Genomic DNA, 25,995 nt, shown 5'->3' with positions numbered 1-25,995 from the left:
GGAGAAAAAGGAAGGCAGAGGCAGGACCAGGTGGAAGGCCAAAGGAGAGCAGAGTGAAAAAAGTACAGAAAAAGACATGAGAGAAAGAATGAGAGAGAAAGAAAAAGGGGAGAAATGCAAGAGAAGGAAGGGAAAGGAATGGAAGGAAACGTCCCAAGCTGGGGCTTTTGTCGGAAAAAATCACCTACAGATGTGCATCTATCAGTATGCAAAGAATGCTCTAGTTTCACTCATTAAATGCAACACATTTCCACTCAGTTACTGCCTCAAGACACACTCAATTATCCGATAAACCACAGGAAGGTTGTGTAAAAACGTCAATGTGGTAAGCAGTCTAAATCTGAATTCTAGCTAATGTCAACATTAGCCCAAAAGGCTGGCTGGGTTAAATCCAGAAGGAGAAAAAAAAGAAGAAAAAAAAAAAGAAAAAAGGAATGAGAAACCTGTTATCACTAAACAGCTACCATTAAGGACAAGTCACTATTGGCACTTTATAAGTGAGTGCTCTGTAAGTCTCATTAAGGTGCAAACCTTCTGCTTGTCTTGTTCATGACTGAACTAGGAAGCAAGTCTTGAAAACCAAAAGACATCCAGTCTGAGCTTGACTGTAGCTTCAAGGCTCTGGTCTCCTGATATGGGACATCAGCCAGGATGTGTGGGGTTTGCTCAGAACAGGGAACTCAAAATTAGTGGCCAGGACAAGCTCCAATCCATTCCTTACTGCCCAGTCCACTCCCCCAAAAACAAATTATTTATTAAATAGCAAGAGCTCTCTAAATGCAATATGGCATCCTATATTGGATCCTGAAACAGAAAAAGGACATTGGTGGAAAAACTGGTGAAATGCAAAAAAAGTCCATAGTTTAATTAACAGAGTTGTACCAATGTTAATTTCTTAGTTTAATAAATGCATCAGGTTATGCAAGATGTTACTACTCAAAGAAGTTGGGTGAAGGGTACATAGGAACTCTCTGTATTATTTTTATACCTCTTCCATAAATCTGAAATTATTTTTTAAAGTTTTACAAGAAAAATAACAAAGGGTGTTTAAAGTTAAGACTCCTGTTTTTCTAACAGTGATTTATCTTTTTCATATAAAACCAATGCTCCGATAGGGCTTAACTATCATAAAATTTTACTGGAATGCTGGCTGAAACATTATAGTGAAGGCCATACTCCTGCAGCAAAAGTAAATTATTAAACTCCAGTGTGTTAGCAGTGTCCCTTCCCTCTGAAGCAAGAACAAAAGGAGTGACATGCCTCTGCACGTCAAGAAACACGGCTCTATTGGGCAGAAATAGAATGCACTTTGAAGAGTGTGCATTGCAACCTCTTCACACTCCGCACTCCTGATCAGAAGTCTTCTCCGGGCCGGGCGTGACACTTCACGTCTGTAATCCCAGCACTTTGGGAGGCCAAGGGGGGTGGATCACTTGAGGTCAGGAGTTTGAGACCAGCCTGGCCAACATGGTGAAACCCCGTCTCTACCAAAAATACAAAAATTAGCCGGGTGTGGTGGTGTACACCTGTGATCCCAGCTACTCGGGAGGCTGAGGCAGGAGAATTGCTTGAGTCTGGGAGGTGAAGGTTGCAGTGAGCCGAGACCACACCACTGCACTCCAGCCTAGGCGTCAGAGCAAGACTCCATCTCAAAAACAAAAAAAAAGTCTTCTCCAGCCTGTCTTGCTCCTCATGCTTTATGCATCCAATGCCCAGCCTCATCCAGCTACCTTGCAGTTTGCTGATGGCAGCATGCTCTTGTACACCTCCCTGCCTTTGCACACTCTGTTCCCTCTGCTAGAATGCTCTTCCATTGCTTTGCTGCTGAGCAATGGCTATCCATCCTCTAGGACTCCTGTGACTCGCTGACACTCCCCGTCCCAGGCTGTTCTTTATGCCCCAGAGCACCTTACCCACCACCCTTCAGAGCAGTCATGACGCTGCGCTATAATGATCTGTCCACCTGCTTCTTTCAATGAGCCAGGAGCCTTTCCAGAAAGGCTATATTCATCTCTGTATCACACTCCCATTCCTAGCACCCAAGTCTCACAACAGATGTTGAATGAATGAAATACTATGTCAAGAATGCAGGCAATTCTTTAAAGAGAAAATACCAGTAACAACTTTCCATCTTCTGTTAAAAGGCCGAAAAAAGTCTATTTGTAAGAAGTGAAGGAAGTAAGCCCTTTTAAAAGAAACAGATTTTGTTACAGAATGACAGGTCCATTTCCACCAACAATATAAGCACTGTACAAGTATCCTCTTCCGACCGAGAAGCTGAAAACCTTTTCAAAGGTTTTGGTTTCCTTGACAACAGCATTGCTGGAGACAAGCAGGGAAATAATTAAAAAGTGTGTTCCCTTTGCTTTGAACTCGTTAAGTGTTTTTAGGCAATAACAAACAGGCCACACTTGACAACATCAGTGTGGACAGAGCCAAGGGCATGAGGGGAGACCCCATCTTGCCACCCCTCCAGCGGCACCTCCTCTGAACTTGGGGACCTGAGTGAAGGATTTGAGCCATTTGAGAAATACAACATTCACCATGAGAAACACAGACCATACAGTTCAGGTTAACAAAAGCATTTTGCGAGGTCCAGGTCCCTGGCCAAAACCACAACACTTATCCTCACAACAGTTCTGTGAGCTAAGTATTGTTACAGCCACTTGGCAGGAGAGAAACCGAGGCACAGAAAAGAGCAAAACAACTCTGGCAGTCTGGCCCAGGGACCTGTGGCCCTGCCACAGCCCACCCTAGAAAGAACATGTGACCTCTCCTTAACTTGACTTGGACAGAGATTTCCCCTGGCCTCTCCTATGATCTTCATCTCCTCCCTGGGCAGCTGAGACAAGAAGCTAACTGCCTTTCCTCTGAGTACCACTGTCCTGCCATCCCACATGCCTATGTGAGGCCACTTGTGTTGGCTTCTCTTGGACAGCAAGAACCGGGCAACCTTGTGCCACCTGCCTTGGGTCTGCGAGAACACAGCACGCAGAACAAGACGTGAGGCACCAGCTGGGAACAGCGGTCAGTTCTGTGTTTGATTGACAGGCTTCCTTCTCCTTTTGGGGTGGCTTTCCATGGTCTGTCTTGCTTTAATAGCTTCACTTTGTTTGTATCTTTTATTGTAGGCTTCCTCAAGTCCTTTTTGGATTTATGATTTATAAATAAATAATAAACAAATGTACAAGCTGCAAGCCCATGACCATTACCTGACAGTGTAAATACAAACATTTCAACAGATGTGGAACAATCATAACTTTGATTTAGCTCCCAGCAAAGTTTCCAAAGCCCTTTCACAAACCTGGCCACATTTAACCAATCCCCAGTCCCCCACAGGGATGCCTCCTGCACAGACTGGAGGTGAGGGCTGCGTGGGGGAGTACAGTTGGACCCCTCCAAGATTCTCCACATCCCAAGATTCAAGGAGACCCACAAAGAGCGTGGTCGACTGAGCAGGTGCTATGCATTCAAACTGGAGAAAACAAGGGAAGAAAACAAATTCCTTGCCCTCATGGAACTTATATCAGAGCTCCTGCCATTTTACAGATGAGCTCATTAAGACACAAAAAGATTAAAGGCCTTGGCACAGTTACACAACTACCTTTTTGGAGCTCCCAAGCAGGGAGGTGACTAGAACAATCCCAGAAAGCAGAGGCAGCAAAGGTGAGTTCAAATACCAGCCCCATGCTTAGGAGCTACATGTCCTTCAATACCCCTCTCTGGTCCTCAGTTTTGTCATCTGTAAACGGGGCATACGGATGCTGACGCTGCCCCCAGCTTGCATTATGGAGTGCCTGCCATACGCCTGGCATTCTCCTGAGAGTCTGCCATGGGTTCTCTTGTTCAATCCTCAGAAGACTGAGGTGGATGCTGTTATTATCCTTGACTTATGATGGGGAAACTAAGGTCCAGAGAGTTAAGTAACTTACCCTAAGCCACACAGAAAGCACAGGCGCTGGGGCTGAACCCCAGAGTAAGACTCCCGGAGCTCTGCTGATTACCCAGCTGAGGGCAAATGAGACGTAAACCCCCGTGTGGTGCCTGACCCGGCACAAGTACAGGAAGCACCAGCTGGCCTTGGGCCACTGACCATCCAGGGCTAAAGCTGACGACAAGCCCAAGTGCTTCACCTGGCCATCCTCACTGTCCCCTCCCCACAGCATGCACAGCACAGGGCTGTCCTCCCCACCCACCTGGCTGCTCCTCATTAATGTCATTGTTGTTGTTGTTTTTTGAGATACAGGCTTGAGTGCAGTGGCACAATCATGGTACAATCATGGTTCACTGCAGCCTCAAACTCCTGGGCTCAAGCAGTCCTCCTGCCTCAGCCTCCCAAGTAGCTGGGACTGCAGGCATGTGTCACCACACCCAGCTAATTTTTTAATTTTTTGTGGAGATGGGTATCACTATTTTGTCCAGGCAGGTCCCGAAATCCTGGCTTCTCATCTTCTAAAACCCAAGTCATCCTTCCCCTTCCCTGAGGCTTTTCCTGTCCTCTGCCTCCAGCACTGACAGACCTAGCCCACTCTCCTGTATATTCCTGTTCCCAGCACAGATAGCCCTGGAGGGCCTTTCTCATCATCCCTCTCAAGTCTACTTTGATGTCTGTGCCTCATTCACCTTTTGCCAGCAAGAGTGGGTCTGGTCCCCTCTGATCCCAGGGCCTGGCAAAGAGCCAGAATTTAACTGATAGCTGGACAGCCATACAGACGACCAAATGAAGAAAGAAGTGAGGAACCGGCCCTGCTGACACTGCCACTGAGCGCCCTCTCTGTTCACAGCAGAGACAGCATAAAGCAAGGCCCAAGGAATTCACAGGCCACACAGCAGCAAGTCCAGAAGCCTGGCTCATGGAGACGTCCCAAGGCTTATCAGCTGAGCCGTCCCCCAAGTCCACCACCCCAACCACTGCCAGCCATGTCACACTGCTGGGCCGGAAGACAGGAAGCCACACCTAGAGGGACCTGAGCTCCTCAAGAGTCTGCTGGGGTCACTGGGTGCACACCAGATTATTTGATCAACGAATCAAGGCAACTGGAGGCAAATTGGATTGCAAGCCTCACACGCTTAGGAACTCGGCTTAGGAGGCAATCACAGAATAAACCCCGGCTTGGAGTTCTTGATAATACCTTCCATTTGTAAGAGCGTTACCGTTTACAGAGTGGTTTCACACATCTAACCTCCTCTGATCCTCACAGCCCTGCGAGATAATTATATCACAGATGAGAATGCTGAAGCTCAGAGAAATTAAAGGAGGAATGTGCCTGACTCTCTTTTGAATATGCAGTGTGTGGAGCACTGTGCTCCACTTGGGCGAGGCCCTAAGTGCAGTATTTCAGGGCAGAGCAGCTCACAGCCACCATCTTGGCCCTGACCACAGGACACTCAAGCCATTAAGGGCCTTGGAGCCCAAGGCCTGAGTGGCTGACCCAATGCCAGCATCTACTTCCCAGCCCTCCAGCAATATGGGCTCCAACCTGCACTACACCCCTCCATGCAAAACAGCCCTCACTCCCTTTCCAAGTAGTCTACTGCCCGAGTTGCCCAGCTCTGAGCACCGGAAAGTTCTTCTTCACCATGTGCTGACCTCTTCCCCCGACACACACACTTTCCACCATCTGTCCTACTCCTGCCCTGGGAGCAAACCCGAATATACCCCGTTCTCCTCCCACAGCAGCCCTGCCAGCACCTGATGACAGCCACCATTCCCCTGTCCCTGGGCTAACAGCAACGCGCCAGGACACCCAGGTACCAGAAGCATATCAGAACACACTTGAATGAGAGAAAAGAACATGAAAAGAAGCCAGGACGAAAACAAACAACTTTTCTAAGCAAAGGTTAGAATGAAAATCTGTTTTAATTTGTGTTTTTGTGCCTTTCAAACTAACACTTCAACTAGTTCAGAAAGAGACCACTTCTGTTTATAAAACGCTCTTTCATTTTCCCTATAGTTGTCAGGCTGTGTAAACACACTGCGAGTAGGGAGAGAGAAATTGCTACTTGTGAAACTTTTAATGCTAGCATGTATGTGAATTAGAATTCTAAACTCAGCAGGTTAAGAATGTTCTGAAAGCAATTTTGGTGTTAGTCTAAATAATTATAGATCACATTCACTTAGATAAGGGCCTTTGCCCCCTTGGGGCTTCAAGGGAAAATTCTAGGCACGATAGTTAAGCAAAATGGTTGGTTATTACGCAAGCTTGGCGGTGGCAGTGCAAATTGGTATAATCCTTTTGGAAAGCAATCTGACAGGAGATGTATCTGGACCCATGAAAATGTACAACCCTTTGACCCAGCAGTCCCACTTCTGGGAATCAATCCGAAAGAAATAATCCAACAGAAAACGGTTTCATGCATGAAGATAACCACTTCAGCATTATCTATAATAGCAAAAATTAGAAACCACCTAAGTGTCCAAGGGCGGCTAAGTAAATTACAGTTAATCAACTCGATAGAGCGTCATGGAACCAGTGAAAATTGACAGCCCTCCAAAGACGCGGAGGCGGCTGGTGGCACGGTGTGGCGCAGGCAGGGCTGGGGGAGAATGTTAAATGGAAAGACAGGCTGCAGAGCTGCATGCACACTCTTGACAAACACAGCTCATATGGACCAGAAATGGATGGGAGGGTGTTCAAAGGATAATCATAATTTCAGTGTATGGTCGAGTTGGGGGATTTTGCCTATGGTTTTGAAATGCTGCTGAGTCATCTCCACAAAGGGCAAAAGGAAGGGCAGAGGAGAAGGGGCGGGGGGTAACAGAGGCTTGGACCCCTGGGATCACGTTTTCATCACACAGTTTGGAGAGCTAACCAAGCAGAATAAGACAGAGACATGGCTGGAAAAGAACCCACTCACTTAACCCACGGCTGGGATGTGCTGCCGTTTTTACCAACACAATAGTGATTGTGTTGTAATTACAGATGTAAAGAAAACAGTGGTCCCCAATTACACTGTCTAAAATGATTGAGGACCCCAAAGAGCTGTTGTTTTTTCAGATTATAGCTATGGGTACTTAGCATATTAGAAGTGAAAACTGAGGACATTTTAAAATATTTATTAATTTATGTAAAAGTAACAACAAACCCACCACATGTTAACAGAAATAACATATTCTTATAAAAATAACTCTATTTTCCAAGACCAAAAAAAATTAGTGAGAAGGCATTGTTTACATTTTTGCAGATCTCGTTAATGTCTGGCTTAATACAAGACAGCTGGGTTCTCAAAGCTGTGTCTGTATTTAATCTACTGCAAAAGCACATGCCCCATAGCCTCTGGAAAACTCCATGTACACTCAGGAGAGAATGAGAATGAAACAGGCAAATAACTCCTAGGTATTATTATGAAAATAGTTTTGACCCCCTGAAAGGATCTTGAGGCCCCCCCAGGGATTTGGAGACCACAGTAAAAACCACAGCAATAAATTGCAGCATTAAAAACTGCTACTGCAGTATGTGGAGGGAAAGAAGGGTTTAGATTAGATGTATAGTTGGAGCTCAACTATGTTGAATCTTTTTTTTTAAGGCTGGATGAAAATATACCAAAAAGTCAGCAGTCATTGCCTCTGGGCGGAGAGAAAATGGGCAATTTGTTTCTTCTTTATACCTTTCTGTTCTTTCCAGATTGCATTTCTTTTATGGTCAAAAACAACATTTCTTTTTTGAGGAAAGGTTTGGGAAGCTGTGGCGTACCCATGCCCTGCGGAATAAGCCGGATGAGAAGAAGGTCATTTTAAATCATGAATAGCCAGCATCAGTGTGGGGGAGCGTCACGAAGCCGGCTGCTGGGGACCGCGGCGCTGCTCCTTAATATGCCCATCGATCCCTGGCACCATGCACACATTCATCATGGTGGCACAAGGCCTGCCTGGAACCCACTGACGAGAATTGAAACTGGCTCAAGCTAATCACTACTAGATGAAGGTCAAATATAGGTGACGATTTATCAGATCTCAGGGTGGGGGAGGACATGCCATGCTCTAGAGCCACGGACAATTACAAAGGGAAAGGGCCAGAGACTTGACGACGAAAAATGTCAGGTTTTCTCTGTTAAAAAAATAAATGAAATACCAAAACTCAACATCACACAACACCCTGGTGGGGGAAGAGGGTAAAATATGATGAAAGGTCAATATTGTTAGTATGTAAATTGCCCAGATAAGAGAAACGCTAAGACTACAGGAGATGAATGGACAAGAACCAGGATAACAAATGCTTGTTTAGAATGAATGAAGTGCCAGGCCCGTTCTAAAAGAGTTGTACGTAAATGAACTCACTTGGTTCTCAAACAAGACACCATTAAATTAGCAGACATTTTCAAAAGGTAATAACTCCGCCGCTGTGGAGGGTGAGAAGACGCAGCCACTTTTACACAGAAATGATGGTATGTGTCAGACACTGAGCACTACAGAGTCCCCAAAAAGAGCAGCACAGATCTGCACACTGGTGGGAAAAGACGTGCTGGACAGTGAGAAAACCAAGCTGGAGGACAGGATGGAGAGTACAGTCTGCACACTAAACACGGAGACCTTGACCCTCTTCCCCAGCTCAGATGCCGGAAGGCTGGCAGCAGGCCAAGAGCCCACCCAGAGAAGACGCCTCCCTGAGAAGCTGACCAGGCTCAAGGAAATACATAAAAATAATCACAAGTGGGTTCCTATGATGAGCGCCAGCCTGCCGCCTCATAATCCCACATCCGGCCCGCTGCAAACAAAGTCCCTTTGCCCCCACACCAGTGCATGTGCGTGCACACACACACAGCTTTCGGTCAGGTCAGCTTTTTAGGGCCTCCCTCCCTGATTGGAATGAGCAGCAGGAAATCTCTTAACATGGAATGCAGACACCAAAACAAAAAAAGACCAAAGGAGATAAGAAAGAGATAAACATTTCAGAAAACAGGAAAACTTTCAAAGAACTCAAAGAGCTAAGAAAAGACCTTGTAAATATACAATAAAAAACAATATGTTATATTAAAAAAAAAAGGAACATTCAGAAAATAAGAAACAGCTCTTGGAATGTAAAAATATGACAGAACAGAACACTTCCCTGAATATATATTATGCTTCAATTTAAAAGTTTATGACAGCAGAAATACAAATTCAAAAAAAGCATTGAAAGATAGATAAAGTGGAAGAAATTCCCCAGAAAAATAAAACAGAAAGGCCAAGAAATAAAGAAGAGAAACCCAGAAGCTCAATCCAGGGACATTCAGGATGCCCAAGCAATCAGAGTCACAAAGTCAACGACCTTCACCAGCAGCAGCCCCCAGGGTGCCGCTCAACTCTGTATGGCCCTCGTTCTATGGGGGGCCAAGGTCCCCAATGCCTCACTCCCAGCAAGGAAAGGCAGGCCTGGAACAGCTCCACAAGCCCTGGCAAAGCAGAGTTCTAGCACCGCTTTGGTTGTAGGTTTCTAAAGCCCTTCTGGTCCTCCCTGCAGTATCACAGTATTCCATGTAGAAGATCAAGATACACTATCCTCTGCCAAGTTCAGGAAACTTCAGGAAGCTTGCCAGAGTGGAGGCCAGGTGACGGCAGGCTTCCGGGTATCCTGGGCTGACACAGTTGGTCTCACTCACATGTACCTTCTGACTGCCCCTCAGTGCTTCTGTCCCCCAACTTGCTCCACTCCCCCCAATATATGATGGGTTTGCATGAGAGCTGTGTCCATCTGGGAGAACAGACAAAAGAAAACACCTGATGAGAAACAGCAGAAGCTAGAAGAAAAGCTTAAAAGGTTGGAATGACTTACCTAACCCTTCTCTTAAGAGGGAAAAATACTAACAATCTGGGGGAGAAATGACCATCCTGTGATTTTAAATGCAGGCTACGAAAACAACGTACCTACAGTATGATTAAAACTAGTTGATATATGTAGGGAAAAAAGACTAGAAGGAAACGCTGCTTGCAAAATGTTCACAGTCATTAGGCTTGAATGAAGGGTCCATGGTTTATCTTTTAATTTCTGCCATCTTCTTGTATTTTTCTCCAAAATTTTACCACTTTTATGATAAAACAAATTAAATCTAAAACAACTCATTTGGACACAGGCCATCACTGGGCATTAGACAGGCACCTTTAAGAGTCTACTGTCTCCAAGTTTTAAAAGCAACAAGAAATAATTTACTAGACTGTCTCAACCCCTAAGTGCCCCAATTTTGCAATCTGCATTTTTCAATTACATTAAAAGCATTTTTCCAAATTGCTCTATCCTTCCCTGAATGACATGGGATGAGAGTGAATGAGGCTTGCTTCTCGAGGACAGAACCTGTACCTTCACACGGCTGTTTTCTTCCTGCCAACATCTGGCGAGCACAAGGCCCTGCCCTTGGTACACCGAACTGTTTAAGTTAAACGGAATGAACTTATTAAAAAGCAGAAAACACAGCTTGGGTTCTGTATACTTTAGTTTTCTTATTCCTCTCCAACCCAAGGTTTTTTCTGTAAGACACAAGATTGTAAGGCAATTGGAACTGGGAAATGTCTCATTTGTTGGCCTCAGAAACGTCGCGGCTTTCACATGGGGGAGGAGGAGTGTCAAAAACACTTCACTTCCCACAAAGAGAAGATTCCAGCTCTGAAACTCATGGCTCTTCCCAGAGGCTCCACAGCCCTGCTGCCAACCAGTCTAAAGCCCCTCACTCCCAATCCTGGGGTAATTCAGGTGATTCTGAACTTCCTCTGGAAGGTAGGAAAGAAGAAAAGCAGATATAGCGTCCAGTCCAGGAAGCATCCAAACACCTACTGCGTGTCCTCGGGCAAGTGTCTTCCCCTCTCTGGGCCTCTATCAAATGAACCAGATGAACGCTATGCATGCACGCACATGTGCACACACACATCACCCATTCTCTCCTCACCTTCATCTAATTACCCTGGATGCACTGTTAATCATTCACTCCCCAAATACCAAAGGACCACTACCACCACCCAAACCTCCTTCCCAGCTGTGCCTCTCATTTCCAATAGATTTGCCTCGTGCTTAGAATAAATTGCCAATCATCTGCATAATGCTCCACGACTCCTCACTCCACACATCAAATCATTTCTCAGTCTCATTTTGTAAAATCCATCAAGAATAATTCTTTCAAAACTGAAATAAACCCTCACTCTGGCACTTGGAGCCATAAATTCCTTGTTTTTGAATGTGAAATATATCACTTTCTACAAAGCACATCTAAGATACCCTAATATAATCAGATTCACTAACAATGATAAATCAACAGGATCCTGTAATACACAAAAATGCAAATCCAAACCACCCCAGAAATCATCTCTTCTCCATACGTCCCTTAACAGAGCCATAAAATTTGGAAGCTGGGATGGAGCTTGGACACCACTTGGGTGAAGGGGATACGCTTTTCCATCCCTTATTCTCAGAGGCAGGAGGGCAGCGTGGGGGTGGTAGCTCTTTCTGCTCAGGCTCTGAGTCTGAAGCTTCCCTGCTTGCCCCTATCATTTACTTGTCCGTGTGACCACGGATAAGTCCCTTGACCTCTTTGTGCCTCAATTTCCTCATCTGTAAAATGGGAATGAGGACAGAAGTGGCCTCTCAGGCCTGTAATGAAGAGGAGATGGAGCATTTAGAACATGCCTAGTACATGGTAAGCACTCAGCAATGGCTCAGCAATGGCTAGTGCTCTCCATTCTCTCAGATGAGAGAGAGATGCTTTAAATGTGACCAGTTTGGGGACAGGGACTCAGCTCTCCAACACAGACCTGCCAAGTGCTCAGTACATGAAAAGAGACTGCATGAATGGCTTGGCACAGACAATCCTCAAACTCTTTAGATTCTAAAAGTATTTATCTCAAGAACACTGAGATTGAAATGCTTTAAAAATGTGTGCATAGAGACAATGAAAAGATTCACAAAAAACAAAAGTTACAGTAAGTTGGAGGATTCTGGGTGATTTGTCTTTTCTACACTTTGTTTTATAACTAATCAATACAGGTACAGGGGAGTCAGAAACATGCTTCCTCAGCCTCTCCCTTGTCAGGCACTAGGCTGGAACTTCTCATTACAGCTCTACAGCAACAACCATAATTGGTGGCCATTTGCCAATTATCCCCATTTTACCAGTGAGGAACTAGGGGATCAGAGAGCCTAAGCGATCTTCCCAAAGTCACACAGCTACCAAGCAGAAGATTTGGCATGGGAGCCAAGGAGTACAACAGTGGCACTGAAGGTTTGCCAGTCTACTCAGGTCCCACTCACCACACACAAGGGCTTTAGCTAATGCCCGGGTGTAAATCAAAGCCCATCTTAACTGCATTAAGGCAGCAAAAAAAGACAACATTTATGTACAGCCATATTCACTGCAATACTGATTATTTTTTAAACAAAAGCAGGAAATTATAGGAAGCAACATGGAAATGACGAAGCAAAGTATGAAATTTGAGACAGTTACAAAAATATATTTGGGGAAAAGTTTTTAATAAGGTAGAAAAATTCCCCTTACACATTACAAAAGATTGGGCAGCAAAGAAGAATTCAAAACTGCACATACTATGCAATAAGCCCAATTATGTAAACAGATAGGAATGCAGGGCCGCAGACCAGGGAGGCCCCTCATGTTAATGAGGCACTGACTTGGGGTTGGGAGTTATCAATGATTTCTGTTTCTCCTTCATACTTCATATTGCCGCATCATCAGAGGTTTTCACAATAAGCATCTATGACATTCATGATCAAAAATTAAAAGGCTTTTTTAAAAAAGTATTTTAAGGAAGCTTGTTACTGAAAGAATTTCTAGAGCAAATTATTCTGTAAAGCAAATAAACAACATCTAACTCATATATTTTCTTTAAAAACCTTCTGTGTTTTAGAACTGCAGGTTTTCATACAGGTACAGAAGGTCCCTGGAAGCAGAAAACACATCTTATTCCTTTGGGACTCCTTTTCAGTGCCTGGCAGAGGGTTCTATACATGGGAGCATTCAATAAAGGCTGGTTGTGTTTGGTTAAAGCAGGCCATGTACACGTTTTCCTTCAAAAACAGGCATCAAAGTCTGAATTTCTACCTTTACGTGCAGTGGGTGTTCAAACACGTTAAGCCGAACGAGTTCACTGGGAGATGAAAAGAGTATATAAAAGGGTATCCATGCTGGGATCACAGCTATGAAAAAAACATGCACGTTCACAGACAGGGGCAAGAAGGGATCGTCAGGAAAGAAAGAGCAGTGGTGCAGAATTATGAGTCATTGTTTTATTTTACTTAATTTATCTAGCTGTTAATTTTTCAAAACTAATAAAAGCATATTGTACAGCTCACAGAACATTTAGAACATATTAAAATAAGTATCTTTCCACTGTAACATGCCCAATTGAAATTTATGAATTCTAAAGCTACATTTTAAGGAGATGAAGGAACTGGCACTCCATGTTCTTTAGATTAATAAGTTGGGCTGTGTTGTTTTTCTCCTGATCAGAAAGAAATCATTTTTCAGTAAATGTTACCTTGAATCAAGGATTCTTCCACATTCTAGAAGCTTGGATGAGCTGCTTATATTAAGTCTTACTGTGCCCCCTAGTGGCGAATAGGATTGATCCACTCAAAAGACAATCCCTTCCCAAAGGCTTGCGATAAAATCCAAAAAATTTGTTTTAATCTTTATCGATCACTTAACATGTACACAATTTTGTGCCAGATGCTGGAGAATAGAAAAATGGGTTCTGGCTCAGGAAGCTTAAAGTCTAGCTAGGTGAAGCTGATATGCTTCCATGGCTACATATGTAAAATAAGACATCAGCACAAGTCAAGGAAAGAAAATTCTTGGGGAAAAGCAGGAACTTGAGCACACACTAAGTGCTGCTATGTGCCAGGCACTGCGTGATTCACAACTAATATCGTTTACTCTTCACAAAAACCCAGCAAGGCATGTTTAATTCTCTCCACTTTACAGATACTCAAATGAAGGCTCAGAAGTGAGGTAACTTGCCACAGACCACACAACCAAGGGGCTGGCCGCAAAGGAAGGACCCCAGCAGGTCTTGTCACCCAGCCCCAAGCTCTTCTCTCCTTCCTGATCCAGCAGGGGCCCAGAAGACACTGGCAGATTTTAACCAAAAGGCATGGGGAAAGCACCCTGGGAAGGGTACACTGCTGCACCCACCTCTTTCAGCTCATTCTCCGCTGTGCCCACCATTTCCTCTCCTCCAGGGACTGGGCTGCAGCCAGCCAGGACTCCTGCCTGTACCTGAGGCCCCATCCCCACTCCAGATCCACACCCCATAACCACACACTACCTTCCCCAGATCACTAGGTCCCCAAGATCTGCCATGCTGCCCCACCTCTGACACCAAGGAGGGAAAAGAACACCATGTGCTGCCCAGCCAGGCCACGCACAAACCTGGTGGCCCAGCAAGCCTGAGGCCTCAGCCAGGACTTCTGGTCACAGCTCCTGCCTGGCTCCCCACCGGTTCCCAATTCATCTTCCCATCCTGGCTCCTCCAGCCCCTGCCATACACTCTTCACACTGAAAAGTTGTTCAAAGTCAATTTGCCCAAAACCAATTTGCCAAATAACCCCATCACTGAAAATTGTCAAATATCTTAAAACAGAGAGAGGGCCCTGGCTCACCATTTGTATCTATGGCTTATAAAAGCCCTAATGTTCACAACACCACAGTAAAAAGAGGGTCAGGAGATGCCGACCCTAGCAGCCATGCTGACCCTGGCCCAACCTCACAACAGCAGATGTGCTCTGCCCTGGGAAGGCACCCAGGGTGCACAGTGCAGTGGGTGGGGCTCCCAAGAAGCTGCCTGGCAGCCCAAGGGGCCTGTGCCGGTGTCATCACCTGCAGCACACACAGTCTCCTCAGGACAGGCGGGCACAGCAGCAGCGCCTGGCCCCACCCAGGGTAGCCCCACAGACCTGGACCCAGGTCTCCGAATTGCCCAGGAGCAGGGCATTCCTACCACAGTCCCTCAGTCTGAGCCACCCTCACTGCCATTCCAAACTGGGCCCGCTGCGCCCTCTTCTGGTCATGAAGTGTCACAGTTAGTTGGCTGCTCAGTTTCCCCTCCATGGGGGCAGAAACATCTCTCCCCCACATCCCCAGTGGCAGCGTGCCTGGCATATTCGTCTACTCCACAAGGCCAGAAATCAATGCCTCCACTCAGGTGCTCTCTGCTCAAAAACTAACGTGGGGATGCTTCTGTTTAGGAAATCTAAATTTCCCAGGCAAAAGTGACCCAAGCTGCCACTCTGCCAGCAGGGCCCAGGGAGCGCTTCACACCACCAGGCGGAGGCCAGTCCCACAGGGCCCCAGGTCCACCCCTCACCATCAGGAGAACTCCAGAGGTGAGCAGGCAGGTGGGCATCCACCAGGACACACCTGCTGTCCCCACATCTCTCCAGGAGGCAGTGCCCTGAGTGGAGGACACGCCGCCCATCTCCGCCCATAGCAACCCTCTCCTCCTCTAGCCTGTGCTGCCTTTGGCCAGGCTGCCCTCTCTCTCCCTCCAGGTCCCTCAGAGAGGATTGCCTGTGCCCCTCGGGTGGCTCACCCCACAGCCAGGGCTATCTTCCACAAAGCCCCTGCTGCGTGCCAGCCCCTAGACTGGGTGCCTTGGATGCCACTGTTCACCCTGATTCCAGCCTATCGGCTGCACCATGGTGCTGCCCCAGGAGGCGAAGTTGCAGTCACCCCTGCAACAAGAGACAAGGGCAGGAGGCCGCTGGCCCTGCTCCCAAGGCCCACGGGCAGCAGTGGGGAGCAGAACATTCAAACAGCAGACAGTCATGAGGGACGCCCAGAGGTGAGAGGCTGGACATCAAGACGCCCTGCCAACCTGCCGGCTTCTCAAGTGGGAGGATTTGTGTGTCTCGATCAATGCTATTTCCCTAGTGCCTAAAACAGGACATTGCACAAAGCTAGAGCCCACTAAACACGTATTCAGTGGACCCAACAGGGAGCTTTTCAGAGAAGATGACTTTCCAGGCTGAGCCTCGGCTGTTGAGCAGGAACCTAACAAGCAGGAAAGCAAAGGGAGGAGACCCTGGAGAGGGTGGGGCGCGAGAAAAGCATGGAGGAAAGAAGGCCTCAACAGGAAGGTGAGCGCAGGGAGGACAAGGGCCACCACTCGAACTGGGGCCAGCCAGACACTACGCAGGCCCACCAGCAACCCTCCGGACAGGCTTCCCACCCTCCAGCCCTTGCAGCGCAGACTTGGGAAGGAGAGCGGAGAAGCCCCAGGGCCACAAGATCAATCCCAGCAATGCTGTGATCCACACCAGAGATGCCAGAAGCCTCCGCGCACACTTCACAGCCCCCAGAGTGGCAGGAAAAGCACCAAAGATCTGAGTGAAAAATCCTGGAACTCCAGGCTGAAGAGAGAATATGACTCTCTCTCCCACAGGACTCTGAGTCTTGCTGGAAAAGAGCACAGACAAGCCACTTCAGGCCTTCAGTTCACCACTTAAAAATGACACCCATCAATTCAGCTCATTTCAAAGACATCTCTATACTTGGCGCTTCCTTTCCTCACTTAAGAAACTGCTTCCAAGGGAGAAAAGCTCAAAATGTAATTTGCAAGTGAAAAGATCTAGGAAAGTTGGTTCCAGAACTCTGAGGTAACAAAGGCAAGGGAACCACCATTTACTGAGCGCCTATGAGGTACCTGGCTCTGTGCAAGGCATTTTTTCAGCATTTTTCTCACATGAGCACATGATCCAGGTATGATTTTGCCCTTTTACAGATAAGACACCAGACTCCACAGGAAGGCAGCTGGTCAGTGGTCGACCAGCTAGCTACTCTGCAGCAAAGCTGGATGTGAAGCCAGGTGCCTTGAAATTATTTCCTTTCCAAGAGCTTTCTGTTCAGCTTGCATTTAGTTGGCACCCGCTACATATCAGGTGCTTTGCTAGCTTCGAGGAGAGAGAGGAGGGGCGCAGTACACAGCTTGAAGGGCTAGAGACAGGTCCCCGGTGGGCACAACGACCTATCACACTGTACTTGCATACTGTGGGGACTGCATTACTATTACTTCAGTAGCCTGAAAAATAAATAAGACAATGCAAAAAGGAGTTTCCATGTAAAACCAGAAGTCCCCAGAAGGGCACGTGCAGCCCTCCCTGACCTTGCTTCCCCAGCCTCAAGTCCCTTATGCTTGAAGCCAGCTCCCCGGCCCTCATGCTTGGCACCAACACATACACAGGGCTCCTGCAGTCAAACGCACCCTTCCACCCCCATCACCAAGTGAACCTTCCCCTTCCTCAGGAGGCCTTTGCCGAGCCCTCCCGGGCTGGGCTGGTACCCCTCCTGTTGGGCTCCCAGAGCACCTGTGTGTCCTACTGGGGGCCCGTCCTCACAGCCCAGGGTTGTGTCTGTCTACTTTTCCATGGCTCCTGCCTCACTGTGCAAGCCCTGACACCAGGGGCTGGGTCTACCTACCTCTCCTAACAGCTCCTGAAACCGGCACAGCACCAGGTACAGAGCTGGCATGGCTCAGTGCTCCACAGGGTCACCGAGGACATCCCCAGTCCCCAGGGCTTGGTCCTGGGCCTGCTTTTCTTCTCCCACTATCTGACCTCCCCCCTCACGGCCTCTGAGAGGGATAAGAAACAGTATCCTCTGGTGACCTGAGCAAGGCAGCATCAGGGAAAGGTTGGGGCAGGAGGAACCTACAACCCAGGGCTGACCACAGATGACCCTTTCTCGAATGTGACAAAGAGAAGCACAGAAATCTACACACAAAAAAGTTCAGCCTATAACCTCCCTCCACTTCACTGTCATTCCAGCAGCGTATTCCTAAGAGCATCTGAAAGCAGAAGTGTTCACTCAAGTCTTACCTTGAAAGTTTTATCCATAGAAGTGGAGAGAAGCATGTGGCTCTTAGAAAGGACTGGACACCACTGAATGGTGTTGACAGGGCCCCTGTGCCCTCTTAGGTGGAAAAGCACTTTCCTGGGAACCGTGGTTTCTTTATAATGGCTGTTCAAATATGGTTGAATAAACTCAGACACTCTGGGGCCCACATAGAGAGGGGCTGGGGCACGCCCTGCAGGGGGCCCCTGTGGCTCCATCTCTTTACTGTTGCCTGTTTCCGTGCTTAATGCCTGCAGTTGTCTTAGTCTTTTGGGGGTATAGGGTACTACACAGTCCTCACACTTTTTCTTCTGAAAAGAGCTGTCATTTTTACCTACAGTTTCAGATTCACTTTGAGCACAGAAAGATGACTTGGGAAAGTTCCTGGAGAGTTTTACTTGCTTAAAGCGTGCAGCTGCCAGGGGTATGTGGCTGGCTGGAACATGGCTCGTCCACAGAGAAGAACGAGAAGGCTCTTTGATGGGGAAGGTGACTTGAGGCTCCTTCCCAGGCCACTGTAGCCTCTGGCTGGGGCAAGAACCCCGATCGCTTCTCCCAAGCTGAGCCAGTGGAAGGCGATGGTCCCCTGGGTCTTCACAAGAGCCATGCTTTGTGGGCTGTACCCGTGCTTTGGGCACATCCAGTGTACCAGATGCAAAATCCTTCTCAGGTGGTCTGGCCACACCAGAAGTGTCTTTCGTCTGGCCAGTGGCATCAAAACTTCCTGCAGGCTCTGTCTCAGCCTCCGAGTCCGAATCATCATACGCTACCAGCGAAGCCATTAAAGACAGAGTTCTTGCTGTCCTTCAAAGCCAAACCGCCTAAGATCAAACAAAGTCAAGCATGAGAAAATGTACATGGAAGAATATGTATGTAGTTATAAGAAAACATGTCACCTAGGAAATCCAACAACTCAACACTCATAAGAATAAACACAGGCCAGGCACAGTGGCTCATGCCTGTAATCCCAGCACTTCAGGAGGCTGAGATGGGTGGATCACCTGAGATCAGGAGTTCGAGACCAGCCTGGCCAACATGGTGAAACCCTGTCGCTACTAAAAATGCAAAAATTAGCGAGGCAGGGTGGCAGGCACCTGTAATCCCAGCTACTCGGGAGGCTGAGGCAGGAGAATCATTTGAACCCGGGAGGCAGAGGTTGCAGTAAGCAGAGACTGTGCCACTGCACCCCAGCCTGGGCAACAAGAGGGAGACTCTGACTCAAAAAAAAAAAAAAAAAAAAGAATAAACACACACAAAAAAAGGCTTTTCTACACACCAGGCCTAATTAGTTAGAAGATAAAATTTTTGAAATGAAAACTATGGAATAGCTGGGGGTAAATCTATAAAAAATGAGCAAGACCTACGTGGAGAAAACTAAGACTGGGTGCAGTGGCTCACACCTGTAATCCCAGCATTTTGGGAGGCTGAGGGGGGCAGCTCACTTGAGGTGAGGAGTTCGAGACCAGCCTGGCCAACATAGTGAAACCCCATCTTTAGTAAAAATACAAAAATTGGCCAGGCCTGGTGGCACACAACTGTAATCCCAGCTACTTGGGAGGCTGACAGCTACTTGGGAGGCTGAGGCAGGAGAATCTCTTGAACCCAGGAGGTGGAGATTGCAATGACCTGAGATTGCACCACTGCACTCCAGTCTGGGCGACAGAGGGAGACTCCATCTCAAAAAAAAAAAAGCGCTGGGTGCGGTGGCTCACGCCTATAATCCCAGCACTTTGGGAGGCCGAGGCAGGCGGATTACAAGGTCAGGAGTTCGAGACCAGCCTGGCCAACATAGTGAAACTCCATCCCTACTAAAAATACAAAAATTAGCCAGGCGTGGTGGTACGCGCCTGTAGTCCCAGCTACTCGGGAGGCTGAGGCAGTAGAATCACTTGAACCCAGGAGGCGGAAGTTGCAGTGAACCGAGATTGTGCCACTGTCCTCCAGCCTGGGTGACAGAGACTCCATCTTAAAAAAGTAAAATTAAAAAAAGAAAAAAAAAGGAAAGAAAACTAAAACTTTTATTGAAGGACATAAAAGAAGACCTAGGCTGGGTGTGGTGGCTCATGCCTGTAATGCCAGCACTTTGGGAGGCCAAGACCGGTGGATTACCTGAGGTCAGGAGTTCAAGACTAGCCTGACCAATATGGTGAAATCCCATCTCTACTAAAAATACAAAAATTAGCCGGATATGGTAGCAGGCACCTGCAGTCTCAGCTACTCGAGAGGCTAGACAGGAGAATCATTTGAACCTGGGAGGTGGGGGTTGCAGTGAGCTGAGATCATGCCACTGCACTCTAGCCTGAGTGACAGAGTAAGACTCTGTCTCCAAAAAAAAAAAAGAAGACCTGAAGAGACAATGCCTACAGAGAAAGAGACAGGACTTTAAAAATACCTTTGGAAGGTCCATTTTGGTCATATGTGTTACAAGTTTAAACACATCATTTTCACCTCACCAACCCCACGGTAGAACTCTATCCTACACAAATACTGGCATATGTTTGCTAGATGTATAAATCCATGAAGATAAATGTATAAAGAAAGCCTGCTGCACTGCTTATTAGCAACCAGTGAGAACATATGCTCATCATCATGAACGAGGTTAGGTCTGAAAATACTGAAATCAAAAGATGTCCAGGATCCACGGTGAGAAAGGCCTGCCACGCTCCTCTGCATCCTTTCCCTGTGCTCCAGCCCTTCCCTCTTTTCTCTCTGCCTGAAACATTCTTCCCCCAGATATCCCATCTCTGTAGCAGCCAGCTGGAGGCCTAAGGTGTTGGTCCACCCAAGTGTGCAGGAAGCAATTCTGAGGGCATGATCCAAATTCACCCGTTTCACTCCCAACACAGATTCACATTGCAGTGAATTTCTACTTGTTAAAAAAAAAAAAAAAAATCTTTCTGGGCAGGGCACAGTGGTTCACGCCTGTAATCCCAGCACTTTGGGAGGCCGACGTGGGCAGATCACCTGAGGTCAAGTTCGAGACCAGCCTGGCCAACATGGTGAAACCCTGTCTCTACTAAAATACAAAAATTAGCCAGCATGGTGGCACACGCCTGTAATCCCAGCTACTCAGGAAGCAGAGGCAGGAGAATCACTTAAATCCAGGAGGCAGACATTGCAGTGAGCCGAGATTGCGCCATTGCACCACAGCCTAGGCGACAAGAGTGAAACTTAGTCTCAAAAAAAAAATTCTTTCTGAATTTCTGAAATTCTTTCTGAAATTCTGAACCATCAGGCACAATACATTGTTATCAATTAGTTCCCAGAAAGAAGTGCTTTGGTCTGGATCAATGTTTTACTTCTATACTGTTAGCACCAAGTACAATTCAGAGAAAAAGAAGGGTGCTGGGCACACCCAGGACAGCAGAGGGCGCGGTGGAACAGCACAGAACGCTCAGGCAATAGACTAACTTCCAAGAAAATCCAGTGCACCCAAACTTAATCAAATAGGCCAAGGTCCGCCTCCATCTCCCAACAGGTGGAGTCAGATCATATTAAACAGATTCCCTCCAAGTCCTTTGCTAAGTCATTCCAGACAGCCTATTACCCATCTCTTCTGCTAGACAATGGGTTTCAATGTCCCCTGGAATCAACCACCCAACCCCTTCCACAACTTTCCCCCAAATGGCACTATTCGCCTGAGGGTTCCACTGGTCTACAAGTCAGGTCATCATGCCATAAATGTCTGTAGTCAGTCTCCTCTAGTAATGCTGCCCCTGTTCACAGCCCATTCTAGGCAGGTAACAACTTCCACACACAAAGCCAGAGTTCAAATAAAATGGGTGGGCATGGTGGCTCACGCCTGTAATCTTAGCACTTTGGGAGGCTGAGGTGGGCAGATTACCTGAGGTCAGGAGTTCAAGACCTGCCTGGCCAACATGGTGAAACCCCGCCTCTACCAAAAATTTTTTAAAAATAAAAAAAATAAATAAATTAGCCAGGTGCAGTGGCACCTGCCTCTAATCCCAGCTACTCTGGAGGCTGAGGCCGCGGAATTGCTTGAGCCCGGGAGGCAGAAGTTGTGGTGAGTGGAGATCACGCCACTGCACTCCAGCCTGGGCTACAGAGCAAGACTTCGTCTCAAAAAAAAAAAAAAAAAAAAAAACTTCTAAAGCCAGCCAGCCAGCTCATCTCAGATGGAACTAATATAAAAGACTAATTATAAACTAATGGAACCGTGCACTGCAAATAATTTGGCATTTCTGTTCTCCAAATGCTAAACCTGGTCCCCAGGCCACTCTCAACTCCTCTGCCCAGGCACCACCCACCACGCACCCGACTCCTTGCTGTCAAAAGGATCCCACAGATTCCCACCACCAGAGTGCCCGTGCTCCCTCTGGAAGGTGGTGAGGGATTAAACTAAGAGGAACTGAGACAGATGGAAGGGAAGGCAGGGACACTGGAGAAGAGTCTAAGGAAGAAGCGAGTGACTCTGACAGTCACTATCAGCATGTCAGCCCCATGAGGAGAGGACTTTCTGTGTTTTGTTCACTATTCAATGCCCAGCGTCCAAAAATATTTCTGGAATGCAAACAGGTGGGAGGGGGAGATGCTGAGGAAGTAAAAGAAATAGGATATTGCCATTCAACAAACATTTCCTGATTACCTACTCTTCGTCAAGCCCTATGCTGGGTCTTGTGTGGGTGGAAATTAAACACAAAACACAGATCCCGGCCGGGCGCGGTGGCTCAAGCCTGTAATCCCAGCACTTTGGGAGGCCGAGACGGGCGGATCATGAGGTCAGGAGATCGAGACCATCCTGGCTAACACGGTGAAACCCCGTCTCTACTAAAAAGTACAAAAAACTAGCCGGGCGAGGTGGCGGGCGCCTGTAGTCCCAGCTACTCCGGAGGCTGAGGCAGGAGAATGGCGTAAACCCGGGAGGAGGAGCTTGCGGTGAGCAGAGATCCGGCCACTGCACTCCAGCCTGGGTGACAGAGCCAGACTCCGTCTCAAAAAAAAAAAAAAAAAAAAAACACAGATCCCCCGGAGGCCCCAGACTGATGAAGGCAACAAACAAGATACAACCAGAGATGGATTTTGAAAGATGAATAGGAGTTAGCCGAGCTGTCAATAGTAAGAAGTAAGGTTGGTCCAAGGCACAGCGCTTTCTGAAGGAACAGGAAGTGATAGGAAGGCGAGCGGCTATGAGAGACCGCGTTAAGAGGTGCGGGGCGCTTATGGACGCTGCCCAGTCCCGGCCCCCTCCAGCCCGGGGCCCGCCGCTCACCACACGCACCGGAAGCGCTCGGTTCTCCCGGAGGCAGACCGGCCAGCACACCACTGTCCGGTCACGTTCCGACGCGGCCCCGGGGCCGCCAGCCAATCAGTGGAGGCCTCTGCCCCGCCCCCGCGTGAACAACCAATGATAGCGCCGTCGGGCCGGAAGTTGTTCCGTCCGGATGGCGTTTCCACGGACGCCCCGGAGACAACCCGTGTCTGAGCCGGGAGTGCTGACGGGCCCGGCTGGGCCGGGTAAGCGAGAGGAGTGAGGCCGGGGCGGAGTGAGGGACAAGGGAGGGAGAATGGAGGGACGCCCGCGCGGCGCCCAGCGGCCTGGCCCTCCAGGCAGTATCCTGAGAGCCCTGCTTGCTGCTCGCCGCGTTCTGGCACCATGAAAGGCGCGGATCCGGCCACCGACCCCTTGCTCCTTTCCTGTGAGCGCCGCCGACCCACCCCGTTTCCCTTTCCCACCGGCACCAACCCTTCATCATCTCCACCTCTTCTCTTTTCCCGAGAAGAGAGGCCCCCATTTTTATTTAGCGCTTGCCATGTGCCAGAGACTTTGCCTAGTGTTGCAGTTAGTCCGCTCAATGGTAATGTTAGCAGGCTTCTCCATGCCCATTTCACAGATGAGGAAACCGAAGGGAAGCAGAAAAGTAATGTGACCCTTGCCCAAGGTTTCGAATAAGTCCAAGCTGGGATTGAAACCCAGGCGTCTGTGACCTCAGAACTCCCGATCTTTCCACTACACTGCGCCGCCTCGGTGAACAAATGCGGGGAATTTACGGTTTCTCTTTCTAACGCCCACGACTCCACAAAATCAGTCACACTGACACTGAGGGTGGGGAACGGGAAGAGGGTGGAGAGGTTATTTGGAGGCCAGCGGGGGGTGAGGGGTGGCTGATGCAATGCCCAGCTAATGGCTCGATTCTCAGGAGGGTTTCATTGGTCTCAGCCTGGTCCCAGGCAGCCCACCTCTGATTGGACAGTCTCATCAAGAAGGTTGGTCAGGAGCTCAAGTGTTTCCGAGAATCAGGGCGATTTATAAGAAAAGTTTAGCTGAATGCAGGGTGGGGACTGGTAAACAAAAGAAAGAGAAAAGTCTCTTTTTTCAGAAGGGAAACTGAAAGAAAGAGGGGAAGAGTATTAAAGACCATTTCTGGCTGGGCTGGGCATTCTCAGCTGCTCTACTGCCCAGCGTGACCAGTGGCCACCTCTGCAGAGTCTTCCACAACGTGGGTATGTATTGCCATCTTTGCCAGGCTTAGAGCTTGTTAGTGTTTTTACCAAAGTGCTGAAAACCTTGGTTTAGGGGGTCAGGACTTGTGTCTTTAGGATTAGGGTGTTATGCATTTTACTTCTTCCATTGACCGAAAGTTCAGGTAATTCACTGCTCCCATAGGGAATAGAGATCCTGGCTGAGCAGTCGTGTGCTTGGATTTGTAGCTTGCCTCCCAGCACTCTCATGCTGTCTGTCATAGTTTTCACTGATGCAGCCTCCTTCTGTGCTCAACATCAGAACGTATTGTCATTCTTGTTGTGACACCCCAAAGTGTCTAGTGCCTGGCTTCATATAAATTAATGGCTTTGCCTTTTAAGATAATGTTCATTTGTTATTTGGAGGGGAAAGCAATCTTTCTTTTAGTGTTTAAAAAAAAAAAAAAGTGGAACATAATGGGTCCCAGAAGGTGTCAAGAAATCCTTGCTCTAAAGAAGTCATTTTCTTGTCCTCTGGGAACTTTCCAGTCGAAAGGCATAGTCACTTACACTCTGGGGCCAAGATGTAAAGGATGGTATTCCACCTCCTGGTGATATTCCAGGGATTCAGAAACACTCCTGGGCTACATTTTCTTCTCAGCTGCTCCAGAATTGGCTGTCTTGATGCCACCCTTCCCCAGATTGCAGAATCAGTGTGTCCTGATCTTCTCTGTGAGATGATTTTTATGCAACCCAAGTCTTTATCATGTTGTTCTGTTAAACAATTCTATAATTCTTTCCACTCCTCATCCCAATACAATACCCAGTTTCTTTAAGTGCCTATTATGCTCCTCCACAACAGTGGGAAATTTCACAATGAGCACAAGATTCAAGTTCTTGAAAAGGGGGTTGGGGGTTAATTTTCAAGAGCCTTTTTAGCTTTCTCCTTGAAGGTCTGCTGTGATCTGCTTTGGAGTAGGCAGTTTTGCTCTTTACGCGCCCAGTACTTTTGTTTAGGGAAGATAATAGAGTACTTCACTGGTTATAACAGCATTTCTTTGTTTCAGAGTGTAGTATTTGTTAAACAGGTAAATCTAATTCTCTTAAAGACTTAATGTTCTATTTGCAATTTATTTGGTAAACACTGAAGACAATGGTCCTTAACCTTTTGGCATCTCAGCCTCGTTTGGAAAGGTTAGAAGCCAGGAGACTGCTCAAAACCATGCACATACCAATGTACTTGCAAGCATTAATGTAATTTCAGATGTTCATGAACTCCAAGTTGAAAAACCTCTGAAGTTCAACTCAATTCTGAAAGTCAACAAAGAAATAAAAGAGGATGTTGATAGGTAGGGGGAAGAAGAACATTTACACAATAAATGGGATAAACTGATAAATGCATGAAATGAGGAAGATGGTAGTTCCATTCTCCTTGTCTCTGACCACACAGAAAGTTGCATCATACACACACACACACACACACACACACACACACACACACACACGATTTCAATAGTGTGGATGATTCCCATACAAAATATATGCCTTGTGATCATAATAATTTGCTATTTCCTCAGTCTAATTTCATTCCCATGTGCTGCCTTTTTTTTTTTTTTTTTTGAAACAGAGTCTCGCTCAGTCGCCCAGGCTGGAGTGCAGTGGCGCGATCTCGGCTCACTGCAAGTTCTGCCTCCCGGGTTCACGCCATTCTCCTGCCTCAGCCTCCCAAGTAGCTGGGAGTACAGGCACCTGCCGTCAGGCCTGGCTAAT

General features: G+C 47.5%; 2 protein-coding genes across 9 annotated transcripts in view; one reads left to right on the top strand and one right to left on the bottom strand.

Moving 5' to 3' along the window:
- The window catches only part of WDR25 (WD repeat domain 25), a 154,178-nt gene extending 131,061 nt beyond the window's left edge, over window positions 1-23,117 (bottom strand). The window contains exons 1-2 of one of the 6 annotated variants that reach the window (XM_007987845.3): window positions 23,045-23,117; window positions 17,790-18,626 (exon numbers count right to left, since the gene is read on the bottom strand). In XM_007987845.3, coding sequence (XP_007986036.1) covers window positions 17,790-18,587 — 798 coding nt within the window. In that variant the 5' untranslated portion in view covers window positions 18,588-18,626; window positions 23,045-23,117. Of the gene's footprint in view, window positions 1-17,789; window positions 18,627-20,197; window positions 20,661-22,080; window positions 22,768-22,833 lie in introns of those variants that run through there. The other 5 variants (XM_007987846.3, XM_007987847.3, XM_037984505.2 and 2 more) reach the window with 5 other exon arrangements.
- A 58-nt stretch (window positions 23,118-23,175) lies between these two features.
- WARS1 (tryptophanyl-tRNA synthetase 1) overlaps window positions 23,176-25,995 on the top strand; it is a 43,585-nt gene continuing 40,765 nt past the window's right edge. The window contains exons 1-2 of one of the 3 annotated variants that reach the window (XM_007987841.3): window positions 23,230-23,280; window positions 24,144-24,267. The gene's annotated coding sequence lies outside the window, so the exon portion shown is untranslated. Of the gene's footprint in view, window positions 23,281-24,036; window positions 24,268-25,995 lie in introns of those variants that run through there. The other 2 variants (XM_007987842.3, XM_007987840.3) reach the window with 2 other exon arrangements.

This window comes from Chlorocebus sabaeus, chromosome 24, assembly GCF_047675955.1.
Source record: "Chlorocebus sabaeus isolate Y175 chromosome 24, mChlSab1.0.hap1, whole genome shotgun sequence".
In the NCBI taxonomy this organism is placed as follows: domain Eukaryota; kingdom Metazoa; phylum Chordata; class Mammalia; order Primates; family Cercopithecidae; genus Chlorocebus; species Chlorocebus sabaeus.
Note: the sequence above shows the minus strand (reverse complement) of the source record. Positions and strands in the feature narration are given on the sequence as shown.